At 41.3% G+C, this 27,661-nt stretch overlaps 1 protein-coding gene across 2 annotated transcripts in view; it reads right to left on the bottom strand.

The window, feature by feature from the left end:
* ITPR2 (inositol 1,4,5-trisphosphate receptor type 2) overlaps positions 1-27,661 on the bottom strand; it is a 237,783-nt gene that overhangs the window by 183,466 nt on the left and 26,656 nt on the right. Inside the window, exons 2-9 of one of the 2 annotated variants that reach the window (XM_027693537.1) lie at positions 26,311-26,381; positions 19,253-19,368; positions 18,057-18,143; positions 17,199-17,357; positions 12,436-12,534; positions 11,446-11,529; positions 10,374-10,520; positions 9,035-9,130 (exon numbers count right to left, since the gene is read on the bottom strand). In XM_027693537.1, coding sequence (XP_027549338.1) covers positions 9,035-9,130; positions 10,374-10,520; positions 11,446-11,529; positions 12,436-12,534; positions 17,199-17,357; positions 18,057-18,143; positions 19,253-19,368; positions 26,311-26,381 — 859 coding nt within the window. Of the gene's footprint in view, positions 1-9,034; positions 9,131-10,373; positions 10,521-11,445; positions 11,530-12,435; positions 12,535-13,760; positions 13,823-17,198; positions 17,358-18,056; positions 18,144-19,252; positions 19,369-26,310; positions 26,382-27,661 lie in introns of those variants that run through there. The other variant, XM_027693538.1, reaches the window with a different exon arrangement.

The following is a 27,661-nucleotide window of genomic DNA, read 5'->3' as shown; positions in this document are numbered from 1 at the left end:
ATTTGGACAGCCAAGCTCAGCTCTCTACCTTTGGTTCTCCACCAAGACCAGAGAAAATTATCAGGTAATGGAAAGGCCACACTCTGAGGCCTTTCAGCACAGGAGCAAAGAAGGTACAGAAAGGCTAAATTTTACCCTATCTTCAGATTCTGCTGGTTGTAAGCAAGTGAGACAAAGTCTGGGTCACCTCGGGTCTGTCACCAGACTCAGCACAGAACTGTGCACTGAAGATTTGATTTTGAAACACAATAAACCTACAGGGTTTCACTGAAGGGCTCGAGTTGTCTACCCAGTATGAATTAGGTCCTGAATTCTATCTTTCAGCTGCTTGCTTTCAACATAATGATGATTTTTTTTACAAAATACAGCCACAACAAGAGAAGCTAGGAAAATCTCCCTCCCACAACACTTCTTGCCTACTTTAAAAATCACTGAACAGATTGCCCTCAAACCTCCAAAATAGTTCACCTGTGGACTGAGGGTGAGGGAGACAGAAGGCTCTAATGAAAAAAATCAAGTACGTCTTTTATGATGGTTTTTCCTGCCCCACTGTTACACAAATAATAAAACTAAAAATGTGCTATTCAGAGGAAGTTTTGAGATCCTGACATTAAACCATAAACACGACAAAACACAGTTTTAGGGCTGACATTCACGGCCCCATTTTCAGCTGTGCTTGGCAGCTGCCACCTTTATTTTCCTTTCAGTTGAGGTTGTTGGTGCTGAGGATTTCTGAAAAAAAAAAATCAGACTATTAGCTGTTATCCCATCCTATATTCTCCAGGTAGAGGGAGCATAAATCATGTGGTGTTGCATGTCATATTACACTTGTTCTGAGTCCTTCTCAATATCAAAGTACACAATGACCTAAGGACACAGTGACAGTCTTAACACTCCAAAATCTACTGCTTTTTCTGATTTATGTAAGATCACTCCCATGTTCTTCAATAAGCCTCCAAAACAAAGAATCCTTGAAAATAACAACATTAATATTTTTTTCCCTCACTGCTAATGAGATCAAGTAAAAATTTTTTGCAGGTGTTTAGAAAGTAAGAATACTGTGCTAAAATAGGCCTCATTAAAGCTCAACAGTCTTCAAGCTTTTTTTGTGTCATTGGGTGTGTTGAAGTTGCAATTTACGGAAGTGTAGCTGAAATACAGTACTGAATATTTCTGCAAAATGCCACTGGAAGGTGCCTGCAGTCAATATTCAGTAAGAACATGATGCATTGCAAACTGCAGAGCTTAAGCAAGTGTGATTGTACAAATCATTATTGTAACAGCTTGATTACGTGTTATTTTTTTAGAGTATAGATCTTTTTAGAGTATATCTTCAACAGTTTCTTTTTCAATGCAGAATAATCCAGAAATCCTAATAATCCACTGCTTGTTTTTCAACAAACTTAGGCACAGCCATGTTTTACCTTTCCATGGATGGGAGAGAAAAAGGTACCACAAAATGAGAGTTCAGCCTCCTCATGGCTAAAAAGTAAACAATATCAAAGACCCTGAAACTCATGTCATGTTATCGTGGAATGGTTTGGGTTGGAAGGGACATTAAAGATCATCCAGTTCCAACCCCCTGCCATGGACAAGGACACCTTCCACTATCCCAGGTTGCTCAGAGCCCCATCCAACCTGGCCTTGGACACTTCCAGGGATCCAGGGGCAGCCACAGCTTCTCTGGGCAACCTGTGCCAGGGCCTCACCACCCTCACACGGAAGAATTTCTTCCTAATATCCAATCTAAACCTGCTCTCTGTCAGTTTGAAGCCATTTCCCCTTGTCCTGTCACTCCAGGCTCTTGGAAATAGTCTCTCTCCATCTTCCTTGTGGGCTCCTTTCAGGTCCTGGAAGGCCACAATTAGGTCACCCCAAAGCTTCTCTTCTCCAGGTTGAACAATCCCAGTTCTCTCAGCCTTTCCTCACAGTAGAGCTGCTCCATCCCTCTGATCATCTTAGTACCTCCTCTGGACTCTGTCCAACATCAAGACTAAGATAATCAGCTCTCACAGCTCCAGTGACAATGATTTATGACACCACAGACACTTCATCTTTTCCAATTCCTTGCACATATGAACCAGACTAAACTCTACATATCCTCCAGCCTACACAGAATCTCCCAAACTCCAGAAAATGGGTCTACCCTATCAACTTTTCTTTCCCATCATAGCACCATGGAAGACATCACAGTTTTTACACAGTGTAAAATTTTACACACTGAAGTCAGTCAAAGTCATATCTTTAAAGTTTTCAATCCATAAGACTCAACTGAACATAATTTCTTGATGTTCTACTATTGTGCAAAACAACTCTTGCTAACAGGTTATTCCTAGCTTTAATCTTTACTTTTGCATTTTCAGGTAAAAGATATGCTTTGCAGTCCAGCAGCTGTGGACAAACAGCTTGAAATTTCACATTTATATTGAATGCTGCTTTCTTGGAGAAATGCATGGAAAGTACCCAAACAGGGTATTTTTGGACACTCAATTAAGAGGGAGAGAAAGGAGTTTGAGGAAAGAAACACCCATGCTGGTTTTAATCAAATTTTGTTGACTAGGTAAAGGGTATTTAAAGCATCTTGTCAGGGAAGGAATTAGATTGCCAAATTTCAGCTAAATGAGCATTTTAATGACTTGGTTAAAACCTGCATTTATGAAGGAAACTCGGACAAAGAATGAAAGGATCTAATTCAATACACGTAAATAGTTTCCATTTCATTTGATAATCAGCCTGTTACTCAGTCAACAAGGATAAGTGTTTCAGGGAAAAAAAGTCAGCACAAAAGAAAAATAATCCACTTTTCAAATCTTTCATCTTCATTAGGCTTGCTTTGTTCTTTGTTAATGTCATACTGATTAGCTTTCGATAAATGCAAAGGACTTTTGCGCAATTTCAAAGACTTCAGTGGCATTGAAAGGACTTTTGCCATCTTGTTAACTTGCCAGAAAGACTGGCTATGACTTTACCTTCATAAACTCCATTCAAACCTGCCACAGGGTTCCTGATAATCATCATCTGAGGGGAGTTTAAAAATCCTTTAGTCCAACCTGAATGCTGGGCCACAACCTCAGTCTGAGCTTCAGCAGCTCCACACCAACCTGTGCTAGATGAAAAAGCATCCTCATCTCTCTGAGAGTTATGTTCTAAATGTTAATATCCCACATGCCTTTCAGTGGTGCTCACAAAAATATCTAAGGGTGATTGAATTAGACATGGTTGGTATTTCTACTGTTAAAAAAAACAAACAAAACCCACATGCACACAAAACCCCACCAACAATAAAAAGCAAATGAGGGGAGACTTGTAAACCTCCATTAAGCATCACAAATAAAGAGGTACAAATATAACTGAATAAAAGCCTCTCAAGTAGTCTTGAAATAATAAATGAAAAATAAAATAATGCATTTGCTGGTTTCAGACACATCAAAATGCAATACCAGAAGATGTTGCATTTGTAATAACAGAAGTTGTCCTTACAATGACGAGATGACAATAAATGCTGTGTTAATGGCTTTGCACTTCCTTCCTCCTAAAGCCTGTATGTAAACAAACACAGCCCAAACGCAGCCAAGTTAGGCAGGACTGAAAAAGTATTGCCGAACAGTCTCAGGTCTAGCTGGCCGAGGGAAGAAAAAACTCCTTTCTCCAAGATCCAGATTTATAGAGGTGTTTGCACACTGACAGATGCAAATGCTGTTCTTAACTTCCACCAAAGTCAAGGCAAGTCAGGTCAAGAAATTTAGCTGCATTCTCAAGATTCTTAAAAACCTTGGAAAAATCTAGCTCTGGACAGCTTTTAACTCTGCCACTTTAAAAAGCCACATCCAAGTCTGTGGAACAGGTCAGACTGGCTCTGTAAATCAGTAATCCATCCTCCTCCTCTAGTCTCTGGATCTCTTCCATCTCTTCATGCATAGCTGTAAATTATCCCTCACTCATAGAGCTTTAAGCAAAACCCCACTCCTGTGAGACAGTGAAAAACAGAAATAAGGCTCACGGTGCCGGGTTCACCCCCTCACCTTGGCAAACCCTCTCTAATCACTGAGCCCAACAGAGAGAAACTAATCTCAATGCTGTATTAACATTTAATGAAGAGACCGGGGAAAACTGGCTCCAAAGGGGGATTTTGAAGCGGTCTCCAGGTAAGGAGGTCCCGCAGTACCAACAGATTAAATGTGTGAAGGCCTTGGTGGATGCTGCCACCTCCTGGTACCTTCTCCGGTTTGCAAACTCTTCTCCTTGAGCAAAAGTACCTGCACATCTATTAAACAAGGCCATTTTGATTCAGTTATCTGCCACAGTGTTCTAAAGGTAACAGGAACCACAGAGCATCTGCCACCGTGTTCTCCTCCTCTGCGTGAGCTGCATGACCAGTGGGTGAATAAATCCTTCTGCCAAGGTTTGCTTCCATGCCACCCCAAAAAATAACAATGGTTCCTTTTTTTTTGCTTCCTAAATACAAATAATCTCTGTCAATACCCAGTTTTCAAAAATATTCAGTCTCAGCTGCCTGAATAAAACATCCTATGCAGGACTCCCATTTTCCACAGCTATTTAAGGAGGTGGAGGAAAAGGCCATAAATCTACAGAGAAAGTTTCTCCGGGGCTCCAAGAGGTGTTAATCCTGATTTATATCCTTGAGTTCAAGAACTAATTTCCATTTTACATTTCTTTTATCTTAGCTAATGCCGAGGATACTATTACCCATCCAAACATGTAATCTTTTTAAAATCTTATTAAATGCTGTGTTTTCTATTCTTGTGACATTCTTTACTATGTCCTATTCAGAAGGCAGGAGAGGATTATTATCTATCAATATGAACTTGAACATGCACTTAGCTATCTTCACCATGAACCAGATCAAGGGATTTTTACAACAGGATTAAATTTATTAGGAAAAAGTATGGCTTTGTCCGCCTGAACAAATAAATTATTATAACAATATATGGCAGGCTAATATTTTTAATCACAGGATGGTTTGGGTTGAAAGGGACCTTAAAGATCTCTAGTTCCAACACCCCCTGCCATGGACTTAATCCTGAGACATAACAGAAATGCATTTAAAAGCAAAGTTTAACAGCAATTCTTAGGCTGAGGTGAATAATGTACATAAGCTTCTCCGAGAAGAAATGGGTGGTTTGGTACAATTTTGACAAAAAGCAGAGTGAGATAATATGGGAAGAACTTATTCAAGAAAGACAAGAGGAATATAAGTAACTTTTACTGGCCATTGATCCAGGAGTTCTCAGCAAGTGGTTTAGACCAGAACAAGGGAAAACCAGCTGACAGTCCCACAACTTCAGCAGTTCTTGTTATCCCACCTAAACCACTCGTGCCCCTGGTGCCTCAGCTCACTGACCCTATTCCAGCACAGACTATTCCCTTTTCCCCACACCCTGGAGGTCCCTGCCAACACCACCTCAGGGACAGCAGTTGGACTGGATTTCCTGCTCAATTCAGAATATTCACATAATTATTATTTCACCTCATGTATGTAACCCTGTGCTGCCCAGGCCAACTGGATTCAACCATTCCTACCTTCAAAAGAAACAAAACTCTGATCAGAGCTGATCCATTTTACAGCTTAAACCCTGCCTTTTCATTCTCATAGGAAGAGGAAAGCAAACTCTCCAAGAAAGCCAGAGTTTTCCACAGAACTTGAACCCTTGTTTATGGCCACAACTCTACAGAAGCACAAAATGTAAACACTGAGGGCTGCCCTCTTACCTGCATTATCTTAATTATTTAGTATAGTACAGCTAATTTAGTGTTAAAGACAATTACCTCACCAGCTTTACTGCCATATCTTGGCCAAGGTATCTGGCAACTCTGATCTATTCTACTAAGTAAAACAGAATTATCACAGATTTTTCCTTGCAAATTCTGCACTGTGATTATTTCCATGTTCACAATGTTTCACAGGCAACCTACTGTGGTTATCTATTGTCTAGTGCAATATTTGATACATGCACATATATTTTATAATTACTTTAGCCACATTCACCTCACCTGAGAAGCTGAACTTGAAATGGCAGACTTATCCTGCATTTCTTGGGTGTGCATGGGCACACATATCTCTGTTTAACAGCCTCATACAGCAAATGTTAGTAGTCTCAAGACAAATTATCTAGTTTGGAAATCACAGAACTAGAGATGCTGTACACATGGAGAACAGTATGAAAGGTGCATGTTTTGGTTTCAGCACAATGGATAAGCTGATACTCAGTTCAAAGTGATTTTTATCTTGAATATTGAAAAGGTTATGTGTGTTCATGAGAAAGGCACAGCTGTGTGGGCCCAACCTGCAACATCTCAAAGGCTGTTCGAGAAACTGCAGCTCACTCCCACACACACAGAGATTTGGGTACATTCTACATGTGGAACATGCACCAGAAGGACTTTTGAGACAACCTTTGTTACTTTGAAACATTCAATTTTCACATAACCTTACAGCCTCTCTTCATAAATACCAAGATTGCAAATAACTTGGGTCATTTTGCTGTAACCAGGGCTAAAAAAAAGAATCTTCACAGAACTTTTTCTGAGAGATTGCTGACTCTGTGAAGATGAGAATAAAAGTCAGCAGCCTGGATTTTAGCTGGTGGCTTAGCGTCTAAATCTCCTGCTAAAGATCTGGCTCAGCTCTTTTGGGTGAAATCAAGCCCTTCTGACACTAACAGAGGAACTCCCACTGTCTCCAAAGACGACAGTTTCTCTTTCCAATTTTTCAGCTGCGTATTTGGTTGCACTTTTTTATTATTTCAATCTTTTAGGAATGTCTGAGCCTGTGGCTTAATGTTCCCAATGTCAGTGATAACGCCGGTATGTGCAGTTACCAAATGTCTCCCACTCCTTTAGCAGTGGGGCTTTCAGGGTGGCTCACCTTCAGCCCAGAGTCTGGTAGAAGGATCAAGGTTGCTTTAAGGTATTAGTAGATCTTAAAGAACTTCAGAGCACAGTAATTACAATTAGGCTAAATAATGCCAAGAGGATTAAAGGAAATTCTACTGCTTGAGACTGTGTCGGAAGTCAGAGGTATCAGAGGTCAAAGGTAACAAAAGTTGGGTGGCTGATTGGAATTCTAAGGAACGTGGAATTTAGGACTTACACATCCTGGTTTCATTCTCTCAAGTTTATAAGAATTGGGTTTACAAGTACTCACCCATATGTTTTGTTTACCGAAGAACTCTATTGCTTCACTTTTTCTTTTTTTTCTAACTTACTGCAGTATTGAAACAACTTTATCAGTTTTAAATTACTAAATCCTCTCAGGCAAATATCTTCAATTTTTCTTAGTCCCCAGATAATCCCTTGCCCTTAACAAGTTGCAGTGGCATCCCTTCACAACATGGCTCAGCAGTGACCCACCAGGTCACAAACCAGAAGAACCAGTTTACATCTGGCACAGAGAAAAAGAGAAGGCACAGCACTGCTCACACAAGGTATGAGCCCAGCTGTGGAGGAGCAGAGACACCCAGGTGAAGGACACTTCTGCTCGTTGTCTGAGGCTTGACCAATGTAGATTCCACTGCAGAAGTCTCCATGGTACACATCAAGTTGATTAAAGGGAGGACGGAATAAGAAAAAGACCGTTATAAACAGTGATCAATCCTGATTTACAACAGCTCAAACTGTGACAGAATCATTAGCCAACAATAGACTGCTTAAAAGATTTGGGAATTTCGTCCCTGTGTTTGTACTTATTATTCCACTCTAGATATCTTTATCATGGAAGCTTAAACAAAATCAGGTCATGGCAATGTGTGACGCTGTTGATAATCCATACCATCAGTAATCTCCCTGTGCTGCAGGAGCACAGATAAGGGCTCAGGAAGCTTTGCCCAATTGATTTAAAGTTGGATCACGCACATGAGGTGTCTGCCTGCCTGTTCATAAATCTCTGACGTGTCTGGCTGGCTGGTGTGTTGTGCCTGACATATGAACTGTGCAAAATACAGTTCACAGCTTTTTATTACAGCAGTGCTTTTTAATATCTCCACCAGCAGGTATTTCACACTTCATAGATACAGTCACTAACGCTGCTCTCCAGTCACAGCATAGCACCTCTGTTCAACCCAAAAGCTCCTCCAGCTCTCACTCTACCAATTGTATTCTCCATATGACAGGTCTTCCCGATGGGGATTTTCTTTCCAGAAAGGTAGAAAGGTTGGGTTCGACAACTCTTCACCTGAAGATTTTTCTCCTGAAAATCCCAGAGCCAGATCATTCTGGTGTGGTGGGAGAAGGAAGCCCAGAGTATTTGATGCCTTTCCTGACTCTCTATCAGCTTAGCTAGACTGAGTAAAATATTCCTACTAGGAACATCTCTCACTATAAGCAGAAAGGAAAACACTCCCACTCTTAGGTGGGAGTGCTGGTTGCCTGTTGAAAATTATCTATTAATAGCAGTCCACTGTTTATGATTTGACACTGATTTTGACATAATTAGAAATAAGTAAAGGTCTGATAGCTCCTCTTTGCTCTTATTCTCAAATCAGGGCAGGCTGTGACAGGAGCTGGAAAATGAAAGCAGCACCCTGGGAATACTAAGGAGTTGTCTGCATACAGAAGTTGCACTAACTCAACTCAGTCAGTCTTTTTTCAGGGATTCCCTAACATACAGTGATTTATAACTGGCTCTTGTAGTAAATTCTCACACTCATACTTCAAAGCATAAGTGAAAAGAAGCAATCCTGCACAGACCTAACTGAATTAGTGGGGAAAAAAACAACCTGCTTTTCATTCCACAGATATAACTTGGACACAGACCAGTGTTAATATGAATTAGATGTGACTTAAAAAGTTCACAGCTTCTTGCAACCATGAAAAAAATCCAAGACTGTACCATTTCATAAACTTGGTATTATCTGCTCTATTCCAGCTTGTCAAAAGCCGTATTTGATTTTTAAGGACAATTACGGGTCTTAAAAGACATTAAGCTGCTCTTCTGGGGAGTCACAATATTATTTTGCCTTAACCAGATAATAAACCAGCCAAGTTGCAAAAACACTTGTTTAATTGACATCCTTACCTCTGCAGCCAAGTAGTTCCCAGTTGCCAAATGCTTAAACCTAAACAAGCTGTTCCACTGTCCTGCCCCTCCCCGGCAAGGGTCATGATGGACAACCTAAAATGAGAAGTACAGATTTTAATCATGCTCCTCAAGATCATATTTAGATCACTGACTTTTCTTACAGTTCATTCCAAATAAAATTCTGTAAACTACACCATTACAAACAATCTGCCACAGAGAGGAACTCTGTGCTTACACTAAGCTCACCACAGGTAACAACTAGTTACATTAATTTTTTGCCAGGTGCCAGGAAATATTCCTCCTATTACATTCCATGCTTTTATTAATCCACTCCCTGCAAGCCCCTTGAGCCAGATTTTCCTTTAAAATGACATGGTGTGAATCTGGAGCTTAAGAAAGTAGAATGTAGCTGCTCTACACTACCAGGCACTACTTAAGAGCAAAACTGAAACCATCTTGAATTACTTTCCCAATTATACCAGCTTCTTTTTTGACAATACCAGGGGCTTCTGAAAAATTTTCATTCAAGTGATAAAATATCCCCGTATCATTTGAAATATCACAGGTTATTTCTTTTTTCCCCTCTACTGAGCTGTAGGTCATTTGCCTTCTTCAAACCCAGCAGTGCCCGCTTCTTTTAAGGAGTAATGTCCAATAACTACAAGTGCAATTCACTCTGTTCCAGGCAGCCCAGACAAAACCCAACCATTTGCCTAAGGACTCTGTTTTTTATATGCAGAAAGTATGTTCATCACATAAGAACTTCTGGGTATAGAAGTTACATTACTGTAATAACAAGGATTTGAAACAATTTCCAATCTTTCCCAGTTGAACAAATATATATTTGTTCATTATCTTCTCAAAATCACCCCCATTCACAACGTCACCTTTGTTCAGGCTAACTCTAAAATGTGTCCTGTTGCAGAAGAATGGAATCAATGACAATTCTGAGACTTCCTGCTGGCCAAAAATTTCCATTTTCTATATTGCACATGAGGTTAAATGCAAACACTCAAAGCTCAGGATAGATGAGCATCATTTGACTGGCTTCAATAAAATCACACCATTTACGTCAAGCCTGAATTTGGAATTTGTCTTTTCCTCATTTTAGTGCAGGTAAATAGAGTAAGGAAGCCTCCTCTCCCCACCCAGGCACTGCAATAAAGCATCTCTTCAGGGTTCATCCCACACAAACTGCTTCTTAAAATAATAATAGTCACAGGGAGGTGTATGATGATATCAAGAGGCTATGAATGACTCATGTTGTGGCAAAGTCTTTTCACTGAACCCTGGCCTTCAGGCCCTGAAATATTTATAAAAAGAAGAAAAGAAATACCTCTATTTCCCACAGTGCTTTAGAACTCGTTGCAGAAGTGGCTGACTGACGTAATGTAGTACGGAGGAAAATATGCTGTTTCTTCTCATATTCATCACAGGTCAGAAACTTCTCTTGCTCTGCATGGAACAGCCTGACAACATCTCCCTGAAATCATATGAAAACAAAACATTATGAAGTGCTAAGCAAAGCTGCTGGACTCATTTTCTACATCTGTACTAGCAATGAAGAGTGGGCAACAATTAACCTAAAGGTGGTTTTTAATTCTAGTTAACCTTACTAAATTGATTTTTTTTTAATTATTATTTTTAATCCCTCTTATTATTATTTAAGGGGAGTGAAGAAATTTTTCTAACATCATATCTCAACTCTTCTACTCTGCAACCAGCACCAGCTCCCCCTCTCTTTTTCTTCTGCTGGCATCATCTTTGTTTCCTTCTGCCTCTTCCTAAGGCTTGAAACACTATCCCCTAATAGGTCTACACAAATACACCATTTTCCCTTTCAAATTCCTCCTCAAAAACTGCTGGTACGTTGATACCCACTGAAAAGTAACCAGTGGATAATGATTTATTAAGGTGCATGTGAAGACAAATAAAATATATCTTTAAAATGGAAATGTAAATTACCTCAGAGATTGATCTGCAGGCATAAAACTAGGCAATATCTCAGCATTTAAAGCTATTTTGTCTTATTGCAGCTACTGGCACCTTTCATACCTCACTCCCTTCTGCAAGCCTGATACACCACTTTTAACATATTGGCATAACCTGAAGTGTCACAGCTATTCTGTACTCTCATCATCCTGAGCTTGAACCTCATCTTTTCTCAGTTTCTGTGCTCCTCAGTTTCTGCGGGAGGGGAAAGGGGCTGGAAGCCAGAACAATCCAAATTTTACGTAGTAAGACAAAAACACAAAGGAAAAACATTCTACCTGTTGAAGGGCAGTAGTGAGGGATCCTCAAAAGCTCCACAAGGTCCTCACTTCTTTTATTCACCATGTAATATTTCTCTACAGTCTTATACAGTACAATTTTTCAGATTCAAAAAACAACTTAAAAATCAGACTTACTCCTTTCAGGACATCATCTCGATAACTACTGAATTTCATGAACAAAGTTATTTTCCAGCTTGTGTTACAGTTGACAGCATTTACCTTTAAAGAAAAAAAAAAGAAAACAACAACAAGAAAAACAATTACAGTCTTAGGGGGTGTCCTTTTCTTTTTGAGACATTGTATTTTTCTAAAAGAGCACACCACATCTAGGATGGCAGAGGACATGGCTTAGCTACATATTTGTACAGTTCCTAACATGGGGCCTGAAGATCCCAAGTGTTAATGAGGTTGATACTGGAAAAGGTTGAGTGGACAAAATGCTGCTCTGTCTGTTGACAGCCTCCAAAAAACATCCTGAAGAGATGTTGGACAAGGACTTACCTCAGTGAGAGTCTGAGATACTCAAGCAAACCTCACAAAGCTTTCAGCGCCAGGCACAACTGCCCCAAGAACATTTCCTCTTGGTTTTTTTTGAGGTCAGGCTGGAAGCAACGTTTAATCTGTTTTAGAGCCCTCGGTGGGCCCATGGTGAGTTCTGGCTACCAGCAAAGAATAGAATGGAATGATAGAAATGCTTGGGTTGGAAGGGACATTACAGATCATCCAGTTCCAACCCCCTGCCATGGGCAGGGACACCTTCCACTAGACCAGGTTGCTCCCAGCCCCATCCAACCTGGCCTTGGACACTTCCAGGGATCCAGGGGCAGCCACAGCTTCTCTGGGTAACCTGTGCCAGGGCCTCACCACCCTCACACGGAAGAATTTCTTCCCCAATATCCAATCTAAACCTGCTCTCTGTCAGTTTGCAGCCATTGCCCGTTGTCCTGTCACCCTTAGAAATAGTCTCTCTCCATCTTCCTTATGGGCTCCTTTCAGGTCCTGGAAGGCCACAATTAGGGCACACCAAAGCCTTCTCTTCTCCAGGCTGAACAATCCCAGTTCTCTCAGCCTTTCTATAACACACCTCAGACCAGCAGTTACCCCTCCTCCCTACCGTGAGCTCACCTCTTTGCAGCCAGGGTTATCCAGGAGCTCAATATTGCTGGCATGCAGAGGCTGCCCTGCATTGACTGGCATGAGAACAACTTTATCTCCCACAACAACCTGCAAGTCAGAAATAAGCGCATTTTAGACCTACATAGTTATCCAATAAAATGAAGCAATGTTACATTTTTAGACAATGACTCAAGTGCATGCTCTAGGAATGGCACTGGGGGAATTTATTTGCAGGCAATTCACACAGCAGCTCTGTTCATCCATGCTCTGCAATCACAGGGTTCAAGACTTCCCACTAATGAATCCTCACGTTCCCAGTAAACACGTCACCCGTGTTTCAGCAGAAACTCAAGGCCGTGAAATAGATATGAATCTATGAATTCCAAGAGCACTTCAGTTCATCTAAAAATTACATTAACTACTCTTTACTGCAGCCAAAAGGCAGAGAAAGCTTAGAAAATAATCATGGCTCCCCAGCTCTGCGGCCCATCTTCTGGCAAAAGTCATGACAGGCTCAGAAGTTCTGTGATTTAGATTGCATGACTGCAATCCAGAGAGGAACACAAATCACTGCAAAGTCAGAGAGAGGAAGAACGCACTTCACCCCCTCTGCTGTTACTTTCTAAATAGTGTTTGGAGCTCAGCACAAGCAGCAGGTGCATGAGCTGAGAGACCTTCTCTCTACAACAGGAATTCCTAGCTGACTCCCTACAAGCAAATTCCCATGCCCTTGCAATTTTTTACCTATACAGACAGGGAAAAACACTTTGACCTAAAAACTGCTTGAGACATGCATATGGAGAATTGAATTCATGCCTGGAAGGGGGGAAAGAAATAAATAATAAAAAAAGATCAATCCACATAGATTGGCTGGCGCTTGGTCCTGATTTGCTTATGTTGTTCACAGCAAGTTTAAGCACACACAGACATGAAGACAAGTGGCTACATGTGATTTTTTTTACCATATGAAATGCTGCACAAGCCATGCTTTCTTTTGGAAGGCAAAGAAACAAAATGCCTTTCTGCATTGATTAGCACATTTCCTATGGAAAAGCACAGTCCAACTCAACTCCGTGTCACTCCAACACGTGAATTTGGCCTATTTATTGCAGAGGTAAAAAAGGAAGGTTGCCTGTTCTTTATCAACAAAGCTAAAATAAACAGCAGCACAAGACAGTGTCATCATGCTCAGACAACACACAAAAATCCTACTTTATCCAAATAATGGGAACAAATTCAACAGCAGAACCAAAATAACAACAAGATGCCTTTAAGACACGTTTTACTTGTGCAATACATTCCTGCATGCCATGCTCCACACACACATTACTTACAGCCTGTTTTAAGAAGTTATGACCAGACAATTCATTAACCAAAATGCCACCAGGCTTGCACCCTGCAAAGGGGAATCAGGACTTCAAAATTACTGCATGTACACCAGGACTATCATAACTTTAATTAGTAAGAGCATCATTAAGTATCTTTTTCTACTTTGCTGTAGGCACACATCTGAGGAAGAGCTGTTATGTGGGGTCACGGTTGCTGTCTCAGACTCCTCCTCTGCTCCAAGTCCACATCAGCAACCTGTTCTCAGTGCTGGTCAGCTCTACTGGCTGCCAAAAGAGCAACAAGGCATCCAATGCTCTTTTCCTTCTTCTTTTCCTCTAGGCTTCAAACCTCCATAAGTGGTTGGGAAGGAAAGGATAAAGGTAATTTCACAGCACTTGTTTCCCAGACACCCCCCACCAGTGATGCAGAAAACGACAGAAATCCTGTTCTCTTATACAAGTCTGCTCTCTTGCCTTCCTCTCATCCCCTCCCCAGTTATTCCTGGCTCCAAATAATGCCCCAGCATGCCCGAAACACCGAAGGCAGAGCACCCACAAGCCCAGGTGCCTCTATTTCTGCCTTTAGAATTGTACCACATGGAGATTAGAGAAGACAGAGCAATACATTCCTAAAGTTTTGCTCTACAAAATTAAAACTGACACCGACTCTTCCTCATTTTCCTCAGCCACCCTTCAGCCCAGCTGGACACAGTGAGCTGTAGGCCAGCAGTGGGTAATAGTTTGACAGGTCTCTGGGACTTCTTCCTTACATACAGCCATGAAAAGTTGCCTCAGACACACAGCTTTTGAGGATTTTATTCATGATCCCTTTGAAAAAACTCTTATCTTTGCTGGTCTAGATAAGAGACTTCCAACAAATGATTAAACTCCCAGTGAAGCCAGTAAGAATTCAGTTTTTGAATTCAAGTTAAACCTACAAGGCCCTTCAGTCCTAAATGCAGTGGAGTTAGTCCTGCACACCAAAGGTCCTGCTACTCCATGCCCACACCTGCCAGTGGCACAGCTGACACACTTCAAATTTTAGCAATTATTCTGCCATTCAAACAATCTGGAACCAGCTCTAGCCTTAATCAGCCACATCTTTCACTGAAGCAGAGCTTCATAAATAATGAAGACTTAATAAAGTCTGCAGCAAATATTGCAGTTATGCCAATTACTGTAAATTTTCAGCCATATTCTTTCATTACTTTCATTGATTTGCATAACTAATCAGTTCCTAATGAATCTAAGCTAACCCTCCTTCAGAAAATTAAGTTCTAAAACATTTCATAGGGCTAAACAACTGTCATGACTTACCAGAAGAGTCACACACATGACTTCTTGTATCACAGCTTCCCCCCAGACTTCTTTTAGGATATCTGGTATATTTGGATCTACCTTGCCTGGGTAATCTGGCACAGTAGCAGCCCTCCAAGCAATAATTCAATACTCACTTCTATTGTTTGAAAGACTTTCTAAAATGTTTTCTTAGGGAATTTCCTTGACGCAGGAAACTGAAAACAAATTTAAAAGCCCACAAAGTTTCCAAACAGAAACCATGCACTGAGAGGTCTAAGTTACTCCATGCCTGGGACTGAGAGGAAAGGAGTGGGTAAAAGTCTGGACTTCTCTCCATCTATGAGAAGCAAATGAGGATTTCCCCCATCACTTGCTAACCCTGTCCCTCATGCAACAGCTGCCTGGTTTCTGGGTCTGTTGAAGGGCTGGAAATGTGCCAGAGCAGTTATGAGAAAGCTCCCAAAGGAGTCATGTTTATCACTGGAAGTTTGCAAAGAAAATCATCAGATCCGTTTGGGCCTGGTGGAAATGAGGAACAACTTGGGTCTCAAGAATTTCCTCTATAAATTATAATCCCAGCCCTGAAAGGCAACACCTGGTGACAGAAAATGAGCAGCAGGCAGGTTCCAAAGGAGGACATTAAGTTAGGAGTGAGCCTGACAGTTTCCCACAGAGCACTCAGAGCGCATCAGATACAGTCCCACAGGGAACAAACTAGGAGAGAGCTCTGTGGGATGGGATGTTACAGTGATCACTGATCACCTGCAACGTTTTTAGATGAGCAAATCTGCTTCCAAACTCTTAAGGGTGCTCAATAGTGTAAAATTGAATCAAAAACTCTGTAGTGCTGAGGATGACTTATAAGGCTTGGGATCATTCTGCTGTTTCCAGGTGTAAGGGCTCACATTGGCTTTGCAGATATCACAGTCTGGGAATCCCAGGTCCTCACTCTGGAGAGCAAGACATGTAATTATTTTTCAGGCATGAGAAATTAGGAAGATGCTGAACTGATGTTACTCTAAGAAATTAAGGCAAAACCTTAAAGCAATGGTCACCTTTTTTTCTTCCCTAAGAGGGAAAAGAATACCAGGTTAATGTTTGATCCACAACAATTGTTTTCCCCACCTGAAAAGCCATGCAGAGACCCCCCAGAGGGCTACATTTGCTCTAGTTCTCAGCAACAGGCTTTGGGAAAAAGAAGGATTTTCACATACCCTTTTGATCACTGCGTGAAGCAGGAAAAGATTTTGACTTTAGGGACATTGGACCAGGAGCTGGGAATGCAGTCCTTCTCCTCTCCACAACAGATTGCCTAAAGGAGTTGCAAGCAACCACAGTCATCCTGGATGGCATCCCAAGAGCTGGATAACCACAAAGTTAACAAGAGAAAATCCAGGAGAAAAGAGGCATTCCCATCTGTGATCCTGAGAGAGCTTTCACTGATCCCTGCACAGGCAAGAGGGGGCAAATATTCCCAGCCAGATCTACACTATAAAACCACACAAGTTCATATGTGGCCTTCCCAGATCTGAATTCTCCACAGTGGGCACTTAACCAAGCCACAGCCAAGAGAATGAAGTGCCAAGTTGTGATCTCAGGGCACAGCTCTCAGATCTGCAGCAAAGAGCTTTCCTACGTACCCTTCCTCTTACCAAGATGCAAAACTCCTACTGAGACCTACCAAGAAAAGACTTCCCACACTATCCAACCGAGTTCCAGTCATAGATACCACTTTCATGCTGAGGGGGAATACAGACTGATGTATTTCCTAGAGACATTCTCCACTGACCTCTCGAATAAAAATCTTGTCTGGAATATTTGAAAAAAAAAACAACCCTTTAAAAAAAATTTACTCTATGAGTTATTATCAGCTTTGTAAAACTGCACACAACAGGCAGACTTAGCAAAGATGCCCCAACACAGGTCAGCAGAGGCTCAGATGAATGTGGCAGCAGTTCAGATTCCAGATCATATAATTTGGAAACAGCTTCTAGTTACCCATGAAAGCCAATAGTCCCAAGCACTGCTTAAAGTATTTTTTTCCTGAACTTAATCCATTATGAAATAGGCCAGTAGCAAAGAAATCAGGTGTCTTCTGGAAACTTTCTGCCTTCTCTCTCTCACACATTCAGCATCTCCACTTACATTGTCACCTTCACTCCTCAGCTTCCAGAAGGGCTGGATATAAAACCAGGATCCCTCATTCCCTGCAGCATCCAGAGACACCCTCATGGCATTCTTCTCCAACAGGGCTGGCAGCCTCTTATTGACTGTGAGGTACTTGTTACTTTTTATGTGCAGCAGCTGTGAACACAGAATAATTAAAATAAATAATTAAAATAATTAGGACAGCTGATGCTTTCTCTCCCTCCAGTCAAAGGAGGAGCTGCAGGTTTCACATGGGAGTGATTTTTCATAATATATATAAAGACAAAATAAAACTAGAAGAGAGTTATCAAAGTATAGTACAGTTTAGGAAAACTAAACTGATGATATATCTCAGATTGAGAGAAATGTGTCAGTGATCAATTTTACAGCACACACTAAACAGGTCTATTACAGTGTTACCTTCAGGAATTTCATCCATTACAGGAAAGTTGTACTGCACTTAAGAACACAGCTTCTGTCTCATTTATATGTCAGGAAATACAAATTACTTCAATGATTTAAAAGGAGCTGTGCAGCACCTCTACAAGACAATTTGGAAATAAATCTTGCAAATAAAAGGCACATATTTACGTTCAGATTCCAAACTGCAGCACCAAATATCACACACAGGATTTTTATTATGACATCTTATTTAAACACCAATGTGCAGCACTTCTGGCAGGCTTTAAAACAAGGCAGAAAAGCACAATATTGTAAACTTCACCAAACTGTGTTTACCTGACCCTTGGCAATCCAGATTACGGTGGTTACTTTCATTTTCACTGTAACTTTGAAATAAAACAACTGTTTCCCTTCCAACACCGAGAGAAGGCAGAGGGATTTCAATGGGTTTACCTGTATGACATTGCTGTATTTTACAATCTCGCCCAGCAGCTTTCTGTTCTCGCTTTCATTCTGCTTTTGTTCCAGTTCTGCTGCGTGCTGCAAGAGAATGATTATTGCTTTAAACTCTACAAAATCAGTACCTGTATTTGGCTACTGAAACAGAGAAAAAGGAAATGGTATCACATTTAAAACGCGAGCACCACTGAACTGATAATATTAGCACCAAAATTCTGATGCTGATTCTGTTTTTTTTATTATCCAGAATAGAAGCTCAGTCACAATTTATGGATCCCACTTTAGATACAACATATTTTTAAATATTTCAAGCACAATAAGTCATTCCAGGGGTTTTATTTCATCCTGAAGGGGAGAAAAAAAACCAAAAAGGCCTATGATTAGCTTCTCACTGTCACCATTCCTTTTACTTGTCGGGGTTTTACTTGCTTACAAATACACGGACTTTGTGACAAAACAAAACTAGTAGGTCACAGCTGGCAACATCCAGGCTAAGCACAATAGTCTGGGTCAAACACAACCACAGAACAAACTCCGAGCTCCTACCACTAATGGCTGTGTAACTCTGGCCACACACCCTGTGCCTGCCTTGCTGTTTTTAACTGGGAGCACTGGCAGCCTCTCCACTGCCTGTGGAACTGTCATCAGGTTTGACATGTCCTTGTCTTCACTGAGCCTTGTGCATTCAGCTATAACATCAGGCCAGCTGTTCTTCAGAGCCAGAGGGGCTGCTCCATCCACACTGTATCTGAGGCAAAATAGAATCTGCAAAATGTTTCAGAAAAGGATCACCCAGAAGGAAAGCAAGGACAACCACAATGCTGAGGAATTTCCAGACCAAAGCACTGAGAACATATCTTTGTCCACTCTTCTGCCTAACTCCTGGAAAGGACTTCCAGCATAATTTAAACCAGGTTTTAACAACTCCATTTTTACTTCACAAAACTTCTGGAAGCAATACCTTGCTTATAGCACAGGCACAGCCCCCAGTCCAAAGCAAGACAAAAACCAAGCCAGGGGCAACAAATGCCAGCCAGGAGGTAAGAGAGTTAAGGAGAACACAGAGTTGCCATGGTGGCATAATAATACCCATCACAGTGGTTCCCAAGGCACTTATTATTTTTTCTTGTGCCATTGTAACTCCACAGCCTGCAGATTGAGATAAGATTACAAACACAGATGTCTCTTACTTGGAGTTTCTTCAGCAGTGCTGCTTCAGTGTGGTTTCCTTGTTTGGCTTGCTTGGCTTTCCAGTACTGCTTCTGGGCTGAATATCTGTTCATGGGACACACCTTGAAAAGGCAGTCTGGGGAGAGATTGAAAGAAACACTCCTCAGTCCTGCTGAAAGACATTTCCTCCATTTGTAATTGTGCTTTGGTTGGTTTTCTTTGCCCAGAAATGTCTAGGTACCAGCGTTTAAACACAGCCACCAAACAGCTCGATGGCAGTGACACCACAAGCAGGGTGACATGACAATCCTGATGTCCCCCTGGCTGCCCAACTCCTTCTGACACTGCTGAAAACAAGGATTGCACTCATTCATATTCACCTACAAGCCACCAAGGAGGTTAACACAGAGTTCAGGTCTCTGTGCACCTTCACTAAGTTGTTTTTACAGTTAGTTTGGGTTTTTTTAAATCAAAGTGACACAATCTGAACATCACCACCATCCAACAGACGAGAGAAAAAGGAGGTAAGGAGGGAAGAACCACCTGAGCATGGTGGCTGTGCAAACAAGAGAGGAGCAGGTACACCCTGAGGAGACTGCAGTCAGTAATTGAAAGGTCATGTTAATTGGCAATAAGCTGAATTTTGTGAAATTCCCTGACTTTGGGGTTTATTTTGTCCAGTGACAGTCCTATAAACTGGAAATAGAGGCTCATGATTCGTCCAAAGCTGACTACTTTTAGAATGACAAACTATACCTAGTCTCACATAGGTGAGACTGTGTGAGACTATGAGACTATCATCAGCTGGTCTAAAAGCCAGGCTTGAAAGACATTTTCCTTAGCAAATGTCGGTAACTGTCCTTTCACACACCACATGTATTAACTGGTGACAGGAAGGAACAGTGTAGCTGTAAGACTGGTAAGAACATACAGGACTGCCTGTGTGTTACAGGGTGAAACTCTTCCCCAAATGGGCTGCAAACTATAGATGTCAAAGGAAGGCCTATCCCAAAATATTAGCCTTCTGTATTTAAGTGTCACAGATGGCCAAGCATTGTCTGGGGACTTATCCACCCCAGTGGCAAAGCTTGTTCATACAGAATTACCAGCAGTGGCAGAACTTTCCTTGGCACTGATGCCAAGTCCTCACAGGTTTGCTCCCTCATGGCAGCCCTGAGTTGCTGTTCCCAGGAAAAAGTGTTACAAATCCTTATCAAAGCAAGCCCAGCCACCTTGCAAAGGTGTTTGCTTTCGTTTCAAAGGGGATCATTCATAATGGGAATTATATCATGCAACCTAGAGTACATAACTCCCAGGTAATTTTTACAATATCCTGGAAACAAGGAGGGGAAAAAAAATATTACAAACTGCTGTGTACCATTAAATCCTACTCTGTGTTGTAGGAGATTTTATTTGAAGTATCGGGATTTCAGCTCTTAAGACAAAAACTCTGCTATTATTTTGTGTAATCTATAATTAACGTGCCTTCTCAGAAGGCTTCATGAAACATTTATTTCTCTGAAGCAACAATACCTTCTTTTTATAGGACCAGTCTTCATTTCTCAGCTACTCCCCACACATCCTGCTCCTTGAGTAAACACAGCGCTTCCCATTCTCCTGCAGAGACTCAGTGTTCCCACTCTGCAGAGGAACTCGAGATGTGCACAGATGTGCAGTCACTGCTGTGGGGCTCCTCTTTCCAAAGGTGGGTGAATTTTTCCTGATGTTAGTTCTCAAGGAAAAGGAAATGTAGAGCAGGGGCTGGATAACCTCAGCAGCATACAGCTCTCCTGACTTCCAGTCTAGTGCTTTCCAACTTCTTTAAAATCATTATTATTTCAATTGTGTTTTCCCTCAATTTATGGACTAAATTATTTGCTTCCAGACAAGCTTTTTCCTTTTTGATTTTGTTTTTTAGGATTCCAGCTACATTAAAAGTGGATCATCTTATTAGTTTTTTCTGGTTTGGTTTTTTTCCCCCCTACTTCTTTTATTACAGTAACAATAGGATACTATGTAAATTCAAGCTTCATGATCCTAAACATCATGGGGGTGTGGAACAGTGCCTGCCCTAGAGATGCTGTAATTTAAATAAACAGGGAAATAAAGAGAAACTGGAACATAAGATCATAAAGCAACTTTCCAGCACACACAGCGATGAAGAGCTCAGCCCTCCTGGAGGTCAGTCCAGCAACCCAGTGATGAAACAGATCATCTCTTCTAACTTCTCCAGACATTCTCAGATAATCCTAGTTCCTAATTCATTACTTTATGGGGTTTTACATAAATGTTTCTCTTCCTGAGGACTCTAATTAAATAGGCATTATCAAAGATAAACAAATAGCAACTACACTCAGGAGGTCTGAAAAGGAAAATAACTCCTATATGCCCTTTAAATGCTCCTTGATATTGAATAAAGACAGTTTAGAACAATATTTGTCAGATGCTTTCTCTCCCTTCCCCTTCTTGTTTTTTTTTTTAAGTGTTAGAAATTCAACTCTTGCCCACAATGGAAGATTTCTGTGATTTGCAGAACTAGAGAAATCATCACGTGGCTTTACCAAAAGCAGCAGGCTGAGAAATGGGTAAGCGGAAGTGATGTGGCTATTAAATCACAGTGTGTACAAATCTACATGTTTTGGAAAAAAAAATACAGGAAGGTGAAAAAGAACTGAAGTGAGAATGAAAAGGGGAAAATATGAGGGAGCAAGGAGCGAGGCAAAGAAGAGTCCTAAGAAGGACAAGGAAAAAAGCTGTCAGGAGTCTGAGAAGCAAATGAAAGCAATTATGGAACTGAGAAACAGGTAGAAAACACAAAAATAAACCAAAAGTATGTAGAAAGCAAGTAAAAAGGAAAATGGCAGGTGGGAGGAAGAAAGGAGAGAGCACAGAACAACATAATGGAAGGGAGAGAAGAGGAAAGAACAACATCAGAAAAAGGTTAGATCAGACTAATAATTGAAAAAGAGAGGATATTTGGCAACTCAAACATCACTCTCATTGCAGATGCCCCAAGAAAAAGGGGTACAAAACGTAAAGAATTTTAAACCAGTGTACAAACTTAGTTTTACAAATAAAAGGCAGAACTGTGCTCCTTTTTCAGAGCTGCTAAATCTGACCAACCAGCAGGTCTTATCTGTTCTATTTTACACCTTGGAAGCTCAAAGTGCTTCCTATTGGAGATAACAGCACCAAGCTGAAGTGCGTTTAAGGTCACAGGCTGAGGAAACTTGCAGTTCTGTGGCTCATGATGTGGCTTTTCTTCAAAGGTACACGACTTCTGGCACACACTGTTCTTCCTAATCTCTGTGAACCTGGCCCTGCAGCATTTCCACCACAGCAATAAATGCCTTGGCTTCCACTAGCTCCAGTTTGATTTAGGACAAGCAGCACCTGGCTTGATCAGTCCCTTAAATTCAACAGCAAAACAAGGAAAAAGTTTGGTGGTTTTTTCATCAGACTTCAGGAAACACATGTGGGACCAAATTCTACCCTCCTGTGCACTGATGCCAACCTGGATGTGAACACAGAGCCACTCCAGGTTCATCCCAGTGTGACTGAAGGAGAAATTGGGACCACAGCTGCTTCGTGTGGACACGACATGAAAAGCAACCACATCTTTCCTCAGCTGAACAACACCCCGTTCTGGGGGGTGTTCCGAAACAACCAGAATAGCAACCACCCACTCAAGAAGAAAAAAGAAAGTAAACACATGACAAAAATGAAACTGCTATTTTGAGACACCTCTTTTCATAGGCTTTCAGTTCAGGCCAACAGCTCAGCACCTTAATTTGTTCTCTGAGCAAACTCTGTAGGAGACACACAAATAGTTCAAAACCGCAATCTTTGGGTTGTTTTTTTTCCTTCCGTTGGGGAAAGGGTTGATAAAGTATAACCAAAAAAGACCAAGCACGGTCCTCTGATGTTAATTTTCAGAGTCAGTCCTTGAAATCTAAACATCTTGTTAGAAATATGTTTTTTCTCATACTTCTTTGACTCCCAGGTCATGCTCTAACCTCAAATCAACGCCAGTTCAGCTCTCAGTGATAAAAACATTGTAAACCATGCAGACAGCAGTTGCTATTACTGAAGGGGCCCCACTCATCCTGCTGTTAGATGTTATTTTCAGTTGCTTATGTCTAATCATTCAATTAATCATTCATGCCTAAGTCTTCTTTTTATGTCAAGAATGTACTTAAAGCAGTTTTTGTTTCATTTATTAACTTTGCTGTTTTAATTGAAGGCTATTTCCCAGAAGATGCTTGGGGAGAAAAATATGCATTTTGCTTACATTTCTTGGTTAAAGGACCAGCATTTAGCAACTCTTTTGCCTCAGTGCTCTAAGCAGAGCTACAAAATTTAACAAAGCATGGCAGAGATGGGCTTTTGGGTGCTTTTGCAGTAGAGACACCTCTGTGGCACCAGGCACTAAATCCCAGTTAGACAGCAGGTTCCTGCTGAGCTCCCAGCAAAACTCCTGCTATTCCCACACTTGGAATTTGACTTGTGAGGTGAAAGAGAAAACATCCAAACAATGGCTTTATTTTTGCTGCAGCCACCCTCCCAAGTACACCTTGATTACCCGAAGCAGCAGGAATATGGTACTGCATGCAGCCCCTAACAATATGTTATAGAGTGGTGAGTTGCATCAATTAAGGTCACAAAACTCACTTTTTCACCAATTTATTTTCTCCTACAGGTGTTAGACACCTTATAGCACCTCCCAGTAACTAAAGGCCTAAAGAAAGCTGGCAAGGGGTTTTTAAAAAGGGCCTGGAGTGACAGGACAAGGGGGAATGGCTTCAAACTGACAGAAAGTAGGTTTAGATTGGATATTAGGAGGAAATTCTTCCCTGGGAGGGTGGTGAGGCCCTGGTACAGGTCGCCCAGAGAAGCTGTGGCTGCCCCTGGATCTCTGGAAGTGTCGAAGGCCAGGTTGGATGGGGCTTGGAGCAACCTGGGATAGCGGAAGGTGTCCCTGCCCATGGCAGGGGGTAGAATAAGATAATCTTTAAGGTCCCTTACAACCAAAACCATTCTGTGACTTTATGTTGCAGCTAATCCAAATTTTCATGCTACCACAATGCTGGCAATACCAAAATTAAGTGACATCTGGGTGCACAGTAAACTAGAAAGAGCTAAGGAGCGACTGGAAGAGAGGCTGCAAAGGGAGGTAAGAGGCAGCAGGGGGGACGAGGAAAGTAGATACTAACAGGATTTGGGGCAGGAAGGGAAAGGGACAAGAGGGGATTCCTAAGAAGAGGAGGATCTGAATTGGAGGAAAGGTTAGGTGCTGTGGAGAAGAGGGAGCAGAGGCAGCTAAAGATAAAGGGATGTGGAGGCAAGAGACAGAGGTTACAACAGAGAACAGAGCCAAAACTGTCTACAACTAATAGCAAACATCCCCCTGCAGAAGCTGGGATGTAACACAGGAGTGCAGCCCCTGCTCTCCCCAGCAGCAGCAGCAAACAGCTGTGCATCTTGGCAGTGCCTCATCCACTCCTGACATCTGTTCTACCTCCACATGTACTGCCACTGCTGCTGACCAGGCATCAGTGCTGACAGTTCAACAAGTTTTCACCCTGCAGCAAAGTGCCCAGACACACCTGAGGCTGTTGAAATCACTTACAAAAATACCCCCAAAAAAATCAACACAGAACACTATCAACTTTTCTCATCTTTGCCGTTTGAAGTTAGAAATTAACAACACAGAACTGCAATAAAAGAACTCTCCTGTTCTCAAGTTATAAAATCAATCCCTCAAACACCAACCAATGAAAAAATTAGGGCTGTGCCTTTAACCTCTGTTCAGATTGGAGATACTTGGGTGTATTCTTCAATTATATCATCACAAACCTTTCCCAGTGACCTTGGTCTTATCTAGAATCCTGGATAAGCTCCTCTTTGGGAACACATCAGGATAGTCCAGTGACAGAAAACTGTTCGAGGATCCCGACCTGAAATTTTGTGCAACCTGGAAACCGTGATTTATAGAAGTATTTCCAGGCAGCAAGAGGATGAAATCACACTCAGGTAGCCTGAAAGCCACACTGGATGCCATCCCCATCTCTGCTATGAAGTTAGTCTGGCAAGTGACTGAAATTTAGTACTCCTAGTTCCTAAGTACACATTCTCGCTTTCTCAGTTTCCAAGATCTGCCAATGGGCTGAATGCTCACAGCTGGAACTGGAACCAACTGTTGATGTTTCCTGAATTTATAATGGAAAAAAATCTTGAATGCTCTGGGAAAGCAGAATTTCAGTCTCTCAATGGTTTAAATGCCCTTTTTTTTTTTTTGCAATAATAGCATATACAGAAACACTGAGAATAAAGTAATAAAGTTATGAATGTCAGTGCAACCCCTCAAGATCATAGAAAGTTTTGGTATGGAAGGGACCTTAAAAATAATTTAAAATAAATACAAGCAGCCATGAAACTTATTGCCCTCCATAACTGGTGTGAATCCAATCCCTTTTAAGCCAAAGGAGGTCTAGTAAGGTTCTGTTTTGGCACAGTTAAGAGTATTTTTTAGCACTCAAGAAGTACAAACCACATGTTGTCAGCGCACTGTTATTTTTTTCCAATAAGCAGAGCAGCAGAATTATCCAAATCTACAAGGTCAAGTTGAAAAAAAAATCAGATACGGTTTTAAGCAAAAGCAAAATAAAAAGCTGACAAAAAATGTGGGGGTAGTCCTTCAAAATGCTGTCTTATCTTTACAAGAAATAAACAATCCAGCAGCTCAAGTAGTTTTGGACCTCACAAGCTTGTTTCCCATTTACGGCAAGAGCAGGGCTGGAGCAAAGAGTTTGTCATCCAGCCTTCAGTGTGCAGAGCAGCAACCAACTCTTGGACTACAAGAAAATTAGTCCCTTTCCCTATATTTTCCACCTGCTTCTCGTGCCTTGGCAAGTTTTGTATTTAGCTCTCAAAATCTGTCATTCACATTCCAGTTTGAAACTTCCCCAGCGTGCTCACAAACCATCTGGGAAGTTACACATCCGGTGAGGCAAAGCGCTCGAGGAGTTGGAACATGAATCGATTGGTCATTAAAGAGAAATTATCCCCAGTTACTGACCTCTGAACTTCTTTGGAGGATTAGCAAGGTCACCAGCCTCTGGCTGAACCACACACCGGTCATCCACTAACCTAGAAAAACAAAAAGTTATTACATTCATTAAGATGTGTTTGCCACCAGTGTATATAAATACAGAGACACCTCTGCCACAACACAGAGACAAAAACTTACACAGTTCTCTGATTTAATGCAAAAAATACCTTAGAAATGCTATTATTCAGTTACTAAGCATAACTATGAAAAGAAACCTCTACATTTTCCTTCAAGAGAAAGGATTTCTTCCACTGTACTAAACTGTGGCCTGTGTTTCAGATCCCACTTCATTTACAACCAGTGGAAGCCCCTTTTGTTACACCACATACACTGATGCTACATGTAAAATTCTTGTTTTCCTTCATAAGAGCCCATTAACCCTCAATCAGAAACAGTTTGTTTTTCTGCAGTTGCCAGATTTTCTTCTTCACCATTTCCAATCTTTCCTCTGAGGAGGAATGCAGAATTAAGGTTCAGCTCTGATCAAAACTCTCAGGACAACATTTTCCCTTGCTAAAATGAATAAGCTTTACTTTAATCCACAGCAGAAAATCTAAATAACATATCTAATATATTTCTTGCAATATTTTAGAAGTTAAATAATAAAATTAAGAAGTATGAATTGTTAAACTTATCTCAGAACTTCCTAAACACAAATTCAGTTTCCTTTCAGGAAGCACCCTGCAAATAATTTGCCCGTTTCAAACAATTATTCAGGAAAATCATGTTTAAGGACATACTACTGTCCTGCCACTTCATAGCAAGAGTCTTAGCAGCATTTTTGTTGGAAATTGCCAGAAAAAGCACAATTTGGCCTCAGCCAAATCACACAATAGATGTTTTCACTCAAGCTAGTGAAGGCTTTGCATCTAGGCACGAGTGCAGCAAGGCTGATCCCACAGCATGCCCATGAATTTTCCACCTCTACCAAGCTGACTGATGTCAAATTACCCACTGTGGCTGCAGCTCCCAGAAGCAGGAGCCAAAAAGGACAAAGAATTTTGGAAATCAGCAGCTCCAACCTCAGAACATACTTGGATGCAAATGTGAGGTGTCAGCGAGGAAGAAACAATTCCAAGAGCAAGCAGGCAACCTTGTGGAGTTGTATTTTTTCACAGTCTAGGTTAGACCAGGCTTAACAAGAACAAAGTGAGGTTTGGAAAGCAGGACTCAGAAAGAGTCAGTCCTGCAAGATGCCCTCTGTCCACGATCTAATGGGCCAAAGCTTTGTACAAACAGCATCTAAAACCTGGAGTCACACACAGGTGATTTTAAAGCATTATCTTACAGAAGCTTTGCCAAAGGATTTTAGTGCCAA

Source organism: Neopelma chrysocephalum, unplaced genomic scaffold (genome assembly GCF_003984885.1).
Source record: "Neopelma chrysocephalum unplaced genomic scaffold, ASM398488v2 Primary Assembly neopelma1_92, whole genome shotgun sequence".
In the NCBI taxonomy this organism is placed as follows: domain Eukaryota; kingdom Metazoa; phylum Chordata; class Aves; order Passeriformes; family Pipridae; genus Neopelma; species Neopelma chrysocephalum.
Note: the sequence above shows the minus strand (reverse complement) of the source record. Positions and strands in the feature narration are given on the sequence as shown.